This window comes from Dipodomys spectabilis, unplaced genomic scaffold (assembly GCF_019054845.1).
Source record: "Dipodomys spectabilis isolate Male_0828 unplaced genomic scaffold, ASM1905484v1 ptg000175l, whole genome shotgun sequence".
Classification (NCBI taxonomy): domain Eukaryota; kingdom Metazoa; phylum Chordata; class Mammalia; order Rodentia; family Heteromyidae; genus Dipodomys; species Dipodomys spectabilis.
The window spans coordinates 9479539-9487732 of NW_024870852.1; the positions used below are offsets into that span (position 1 = coordinate 9479539).

General features: G+C 44.9%; 1 protein-coding gene across 1 annotated transcript; it reads right to left on the reverse strand.

Moving 5' to 3' along the window:
- Nucleotides 1-2995: 2995 nt before the first annotated feature.
- On the reverse strand, nt 2996-6818 carry Defb129 (defensin beta 129). Its single transcript, XM_042694253.1, has 2 exons — nt 6754-6818; nt 2996-3435 (listed from the first exon to the last, which is right to left on the reverse strand). Exons 1-2 carry the CDS (start codon nt 6809-6811, stop codon nt 2996-2998), a joined length of 498 nt encoding a protein of 165 aa, XP_042550187.1. The 5' UTR covers nt 6812-6818.
- Nucleotides 6819-8194: the final 1376 nt, after the last annotated feature.

The window sequence follows — 8194 nt, forward strand, 5'->3', positions numbered from 1 at the left end:
CTTTGATTCTCACTGATATATAGCCAGACATAGTACAACTAGATCATATGGTGGTTCTATTCTAAAATTTTTGAGGAACAGTCATACCAATTTCCATAATAGTTGGACTAATTTAGATGTTTATCAACAGTACATAAGGTTTCCTTTCCCTCCACATTGTCACTGGCATTTATTGCTATTTTCTTTTCCTTCCCTCCCTCCTTCCCTCTCCCTCCCTCCTTCCTTCCCTCCCTCCCTCTCTTCCCTTCCTTCCTTCCTTCCTTCCTTCCTTCTCTCTCCCTCCCTCCCTCCCCCTTCCCTCTCCTTCCTTTCTTTCCCCTCTTTCTGTCTCTGTCTCTGTTCCCCCTCCCCCCCCCCCCGCCCCCAACGCCCTTCTCTCTTTTTCTGCCAGTCCTGAGGCTTGAACTCAGGGCCTGGGCATTATCCCTTAGCTTTTTTGTTCAAGGCTATACCATTCTACCACTTGAGCCATAGCTCCACTTCCAGCTTTTGGGTAGTCATTTGGATATAAGTGCCTAGGCTGGCTTTGAACTGAGGCCCTCAATCTCCAGAGTAGCTAGGATTACACCATCACTTGTTGAAGCTGTCTCCCCTCTGTGAATATTTTTTGGCACCTTTGTCTGGAGTGCCTATAGGTGTATGTGTTTGTTTTGGAGTCTTTTATTCTGCTCCATTGGTCTTTGAGCCAGTGCCAGGCTTAACCAGCAAACAAGCCAGAGTAGAGATGTGACTCAAATGGTAGAGCACTAATCTAGAGTGAAAAAGCCAAGTGAGAGTTCAAGGCCCTGAGTTTGAAGACCTAGTACCAGCACAAAACCCAGCCAAACAAAACACCTCTTTAACCTTGAGCTATGTTTTCCTCTAGCCATGTGTAACTCTGTCCCCTGGAAATGTGGCCAACCAAGTGGTAATGTGCTTTCAGTGTAATGCATGTATGATATTCTGAACATTTAGCATAAAATGCATGTAAAATTATGTTAGTGATTTATGTTGATTTACATATTGATATGCCATTGTTTTGGATATTAAACTAATCTTCTGAAAATTAATTATACCTGATTCTACCTGGTCCTGGGGCTTGAACTCAGGACCTCGGTGTTATCCTGACCTTTTTTTTTTTTTTTTTTTTTATTGTGAACATACTGTACAGAGGGGTTACAATTACATGGGCAAGATAATGAGTACATTTCCTATCAAGCAATGCAGCCTCCTCCTTTGTTTACCTTTCACATCCCTTCCCCAGCCTCCCCCCCGCCCCCCCCACCAAATCCTCCCCCCCCACCAAAGTTGTAAAGTTCGTTTTCGACATGACAACTTGTACTTCTCCTGACCTTTTCTTTATGAAAGGCTGGCATTTGCCCCCTTGAGCCACAGGTCCACATCTGGCTTTTTGGTGATTAATTGGAGATAAGAGTCTCATGAGCTGGGTGCCAGTGGCTCACCCCTGTAGTCCAAGATACTGAGGAGGCTAAGATCTGAGGATCATGGTTCAAAGCTTGGGCAGGAAAGTCTATCAGACATTTATCTCCAACTACTTAGAAAAAGCTGGAAATGGGCTGGGAAGGTGGCTCAGTGGTAGAGTGCTTGCCTTGCATGCATGAGTGCCGGGAACCAAGTGCTGTTTGCTAGAAAATACAGCTACTACCTTGAACCAAGTGCTGTTTGCTAGAAAATACAGCTACTACCTTCAACCAAGTGCTGTTTGCTAAGAAAACATAGCTACTACCTTGATAAGAGCTGTTAAGCCTTGGAGCCTATTGATACCCTGTTTGACAACATTGCTTGGCGCCACCGCATTGCATAAGAGCCGTTAAGCCTTACAACTTACCGATGTCCTGCTTGACAACATTGCTTGGCACCTTCTGAAGATTCCCCACCTATGACCTTTTACAAGATATACTTTGCAGTTTTGGTGCCTAGCAACCCTATTGACCTGCTGATGTTAATTACCCTGCTCAGCGTGCTATATATACTGCTGTGTAAAAAATAAAGTTTGAGACCTTGATCAGAACCCTGTCTTGGTCTCCTTCCTCGTGCCTGGTTTGTCTCTCATTCAGGTCAGTTCCTTTTTGAGCCCTTGTTGACCGACCCTGCGGGCCGGGGCACATGAGGCCCTGGGTTCGATTCCTCAGCACCACAAAAGCAAAAAGAAAAAAGCCGGAAGTGGCAATGTGGCTGAAGTGGTAGAGCGCTAGCCGAGCTGAAGAGCTGAGGGACAGCGCCCAGGCCCAGAGTTCAGGCCCCACGACCACACCCCTCCCCCCCAAAAAAAGAAAAATCTGAAAGTGGTGCTATGTCTCAAGTGGTAGAGTGCTAGCCTTGAGCCCAAAGAGGCTCAGGGACAGCACCCAGGTCCCGAGTTCAAGCCCAAAGGACTGAAAAAAAAGAAAAAGAAAAAGAAAAGTCTCACAAACTTTCTTGCCTAGACTGGCTTTGAACCTTGATTCTCAGATCTCAGCCTCCTGAGTAACAAGGATGACAGGCGCGAGCCACCAGCATCCAGCTATGCTTTCCTCACGTTTTGTTGGTTTATGGGTTTCCCCCCCTGCTCTCCCCACAAAAGCAAGCAAGCCAGCATATTGTCTTATACTTTCCTTCCTGTCGCTCTAGAAAAAGCACAGTTTATTAGAGTCCTGTGTTCATTAGTGGAGACATGATGTGGGCCAGTCATGATCCAGACTTGGTGCTCAGTCAGTCAGTGGTCCTGGCCTTGCTCCGTCCCTGGTTACTCCATGTAAAATTCCATCCCTCCACCCCAGCCTCATCTCTAAGGTCACCGTGACAATGGTAACGTAACACCAGCTGTAGGTGCTTGGGCTGTATTGATTGAAACCAAATGACCAAAGACACAGTTGTATATTTTATTTAATTGTGGAGCTTGTTTCAGTTGAGCTTGGGATTCTTTGAGTTGCGAGACCAGCTTGAGGTGTGAAGGACAGGACCCCTATCACAGGTCCTGAGTTTTCTCCAGAGCCATTGGTGGTGTGGGCAGGATTTATGGTGGTGGTGGTGAGGAGGAGGTGGCAGGCTTTGGGCTTTGTTTGGTGATACTCCTGGAGAAAGTTGCCGTGCATGTCGTATATTTTGGTGTCCTGGTATTGCTGCTGCTGCTGCTGCTGCTGCTGCGTTTCCCCTGTGGGTCATTTGGGATGATGGCAGAATTGGTATTGGGGTTTTTCATTTGGGACAGAACAGGGGACTTAAGTGTTCTTTGCATCAGAACACTAATGTTCTTTTCATTCTTGAGCATTTCCACAAGGTTGTCATCTGGTATATTGGGTATTTCATGTTGTAGGTAGTTTTTAATCAGTTCGATCACTTTGGGGCCAACACAGCATTTTTTCTTCTTGCATTTCTGTATTTCTTTCTCATCCACGCGACAGGTGTTCTTGCATTTCCCAAAACCCATTAAACACTTCTTAATGGCCAAAAATTCTGCACAGAGAAGAAAGAGAAACCATTGGGTCATGGTTAACAACTAGAGATGTGGTTAAAACTGCTGGAAGGTGAACAGAGCAAGAGGGAGGTAATCCTTAAGGCTAGTGGTTAAAAGGAATATTTTTTTTTAATTTTAATTTTAATTTTTTTGTGAACATACTGTACAGAGGGGTTACAATTACATGGGCAAGATAATGAGTACATTTCTTGTCAAGCATTGCAGCCTCCTCCTTTGTTTACCCTTCACATCCCTTCCCAGCCTCCTCCCCCCCCCCTCCCCCCCCCCCCCCCCCCCGTCCCCCGATAAAAGGAATACTGATGGAAGCTCTTAGGCAGGTCAAGAGAGTCTGTCAATATCTGTGGAATCCAAAATAAATCTCTCCTTTAGTCTGCTTTCCTCCAATAACTTAACAAACTAACCAACCAACCAACCAATAACTGGGGATCCAAAGAGGAAAGAATATGGAAGCCAAGTAATTGTTTTTAGGACAATGCCTTCCCCCCACCCCCCACCCCCCTGGGCCAGCTATCTTAGCAACTTGCAGAGCCTTGCTCTCTTATCCTACAACCCTAGGAATTACCACTGACTGTGAAATCCATCATAAAACTATTCCAAGAAAGAATTAAAATTAGTTTTTCAAGTAAGCATTATTAATTGGATGTATGACTTGGGGTCTGGTGTGATATTTCAATATCATGGATACAGTGTACACTGATCCAACATAGCCTTTTTGTTGTTGTTGTTGTTGGTTGTGGGGCTTGAACTCTGGGCCTGGGCGCTGTCCCTCAGCTCTTCAGCTCAAGGCAGGTGCTCTCCCACTTGAGCCACAGCACCACTTTCAGTTTTTCTGGTGGTTATTTGGAGATAAGAGTTTCACGGATTTTCCTGCCCGGGCTGGCTTTGAACCATGGTCCTCAGATCTTAGCCTCCTGAGTAGCTAGAATTACAGGCGTGAGCCACTGGTGCCCAGCAGGAACATAGCCTTCTTTATCCACCTTCTCTTTCCTTTGCCAACCTCTAGTAATGACTGGTCTATATCCCACTGGGGTAACTTATGATGATGATTTTTTTTTGTCAGTTGTGAGGCTTAAACTCAGGGCCTGCGCATTGTCCTTGAGTCTCTTTGTGCACAAGGCTAGAGCTCTACCACTTGAGCCACAGTGCCACTTTCAGTTTTGAGTGGTTAATTGGAGTTAAATCTCATTGAGATTTTTCTGCCCAGGCTGGGTTTGAACTGGGATCCTTAGATCTCAGCTTCATGAGTAGCTAGGCTACTGACATGATCCACTGGCACATGGCTAATGATTATTTTTAATAAAAAAACTTCCATATATGAGGAGAAAGAGAGAGAGAGGGAGAGAGAGAGAATATGTAGAGTAGTACTTGTCTTTCTGTGTAGTGGTAATGAAGAATGAAATTCTACAAGGTGATGGTTGCTCATACCTGTAATCCTAGCTAATCAGGAGGCTGAGATCTTTTTTGTTTTTGGTTGGTCATGGGCCTTGAACTCTGGGCCTGAGCGCTGCCTCTCAGCTCTTTAGCCCAAGGATAGCGCTCTACCCTTGAGCCTTAGTGCTACTTTGGGTGTTTTCTGCTTATGTGGTGCTGAGTAATTGAACCCAGGGCCTCATGCATGCAATGCAAGCACTCTACCACTGAGCCACCTTCCCAGCCCCAGGAGGCTGACATCTAAAGATCATGGTTCAAAGCCAGAAAACCAGAAGTAGCCCTGTGGATCAAAGTGGTAGAATGCTAGCCTTGAACAAAAAGAGCTTGGGGACAGTGCCCAGGCCCTGAGTTCAAGCCCTATAACTGACCCCCTCCCCCCACAAACAACATTCTACCACTTGCAACAAAATGGCTGGATTGGAGGACATGACATAACATGATGAAACCAAACAAGAACTAGAAATGAGAGTTAGTAGAATTTTTCAGAGGTGCTATCTGGTCAAACCCAGTGCTCCTCGATCTCTTTGTCCTTCACAGTCTCTAGAGCTGGAGATAGGATGGTGTGTCGCTCTCAGCCTCTCTGGATATTGTCCCTCAAAGATTTTTTTTTTTTTTGTCGGTTGTGGGGCCTGAACTCTGGGCCTGGGCACTGTCCCTCAGCTCTTCAACTGTAGACTAGCGCTCTACCACTTGAGCCTCAGCCCCACTTCTGGCTTTCTCTGCTTATGTGGTGCTGAGGAATCGAACCCAGGGCCTCATGCATGCCAGGCAAGCACTCTACCACTGAGCCACCTTCCCAGCCCCTCCCTCAAAGATCTTATTTTTCAGAAACAAAGGCCAATCTTCTTGCTCAAACTTTTGTACCTCTAGATGCCCTTATATGAGAATGGGTGGATGGGTGGGTGTAGGGGTTTCAGGAAGACAAAAACATGAAAGGAATAAGACTGTAGAAATAGCAAAGAGGTGAGATAGAGAACAAATACTAAATCCTATGAAGGAAAAAAAATTTCTTTTTTGATCCAGGTGCTGATGGCTCACACCTGTAATCCTTGCTACTCAGGAGGTTGAGGTCTGAGAATTCATGGTTTGAAGCCAGCCTGGGCAAGTAAATCCATAAGACACATCTCTAATTGGCTAGCAAAAAGCCAGAAGTGGAATCCTGGCTCAAATGGGAGAGCACTAGGCTTGAGTGAAAAAGCTAAGGGACAATGCTCAGGCCCCGAGTTCAAGCTCCACTACTGGAACACACACGGAAAAAAATTTTTTTTTTTTTGCCAGTCCTGGGGCTTGAACTCAGGGCCTGGACACTGTCCCTGAGTTTCTTTTGCTCAAGGCTAGCACTCTACCACTTGAAGCACAGCTTCATTTCTGGCTTTTTCTGTTTATGTGGTACTAAGGAATTGAACCCAGGGCTTCATGCATGCTGGGCAAGCACTCTACCACTGAACCATATTCCCAGCCATGAAAAATTTCTTATGAGCATTAAAGGTGGGGGATTGTTCCTCCTTTAAACCTTAGCTTTAAGAGGTAGTTTAAACCAGAAAGAGACCTGGAATAAGATAGACCTGGGCTAAATCTTAGGAGAACATCATTATCTATTGGATATACAGAATACACACACACACACACACACACACACACACACACACACACACAGGGCGTATACAGAAAATAGCCTATAGCTTTCAGGGTGACACCATTAGACAAAGTCTAAGGGTTGAGGCCCAAGGGGGCACCACAGGGGTGATGCATGACTGAAGCAGTAGTATAGCACCTCTACCATCTCTTTGCCTTCCTATTGTCACAAGCAGTCCAGTTCCTGTTTCCTCATAGCAAGCCCTCGTAAACCCAGAAGTCCACATTACCTGAATTCACCTGGTACTGTAGCATGAGGCTAGCAAAGATAGGAAAAAGTAGCTTCATGGCTGGGTGCCAGAGAGGAGGCTTGGAGCTGGATTGATTTCGGGTGTTGCCAGCCTTTATTGGCTTTGTTACGGCCTTAGGCCATGAGCAGTGACGTCAAAAGCACAAGGGCTACTTAGGGCTACTCAGGGCACTGGTGCTTTTTCTCTGATTCTGTTTTTTTTTTTCCTTCTAACAGTTTTCACTGAAAATTTAATTGTTCATCGCGGGAAGGAGAGGGGGAGACGCAGTGTCTAAAACATATTTTGGGATTCTTCCTTTCTTCTTCCTCCTTCTCTTCCTCCTCTCTTTGATGCTGGGGATCGGATCCAGGGCCTTGTTCATCCTAGTCCAGCAGTTTACTAAACACATTTTCTGCTTAGTGGTGGAGCAGGGCAAGAGTTAATTCATTTTTTTTGTTGTTGTTTGTTGTTAGTCATGGGGCCTGAACTCAGGGCCAGAGCACTGTCCCTGAGCATTTCTGCTTAAGGCTACTGTTCTACCATGTTGAGCCACAACTCCACTTCTGTTTTTCTGGTGGTCCATTGAAGGTAAGAGTCTCATGGTCTTTCCTGCCTGGGTTGTCTTTGAATGGTGATCCTCAGACTTCAGCCTCCTGAGAAGCTAGGATTACAGGTATGAGCCACCAGCCCCTGTGTAATGCATTGTTTGCCAGCCCAGTTATAGCTAAGGCATTCAGTACATGAAAATCTGGGAAAAAGAAAAGAAAAAGAAAATAAATAACCAACTCTTAGGTTAGAGGCATGGCTCAGTTGGTAGAACACCAACCAATGAGTGAAAACATTAGATACTAAATTCAAGTCCTGATCTTGGTGAAAGAAAGAAAGAAAGAAAGAAAGAAAGAAAGAAAGAAAGAAAGAAAGAAAGAAAGAAAGAAAGAAAGAAAGAAAGAACCAAAAAGAGCAAAAAAATCAAAAGAAAATCTGGAGTCAGAGAAGGCTAGAGATTTCACCTCCTTGCCCCCCCTTTGTATTTCTAGTGGCCAGTATGGGTACTGACCAACATAGAGGCTCAGTACATGTTTGTTGCGTAACATTTGTGGAAGATAGCACTTGGCACTACCAACTTTTGAGTGTAGAATGATTCCCAGAATCTTACCATGCACTGATGTGATTTCTTGATCATGGTTGATTGATCTAGATGTAACAATAGAACCAAGTTTACCAATCAGATACTCTAATTGTTTTTAACTTTTTCTAAGAAATTCAGATATTAAAGATTATTGGTTCTGTAATTAATTGTTCATGTCTTGGGTTCATTGGCTTCCTGAATTTGGAGTGTTCGTAGGATTAGCTCTCTTTTCTTTTGGGGGATACTGGTCTTGAGGCTCAAACTCAGGCTCTGTTTCTGAGCATTTTTGCTCAAGGCTAGTACTCTACCACT

What these genes read in the sequence shown, in the direction of transcription:
- Defb129 (XM_042694253.1), bottom strand. Translation starts at nt 6,811, where the DNA reads ATGAAGCTACTTTTTCCTATCTTTGCTAGCCTCATGCTACAGTACCAG. An exon ending in ACAGTACCAGGTGAATTCAG is followed by an intron (nt 3,436 to 6,753) that starts GTAATGTGGACT and finishes TTCTCTGTGCAG; the next exon opens with AATTTTTGGCCATTAAGAAG.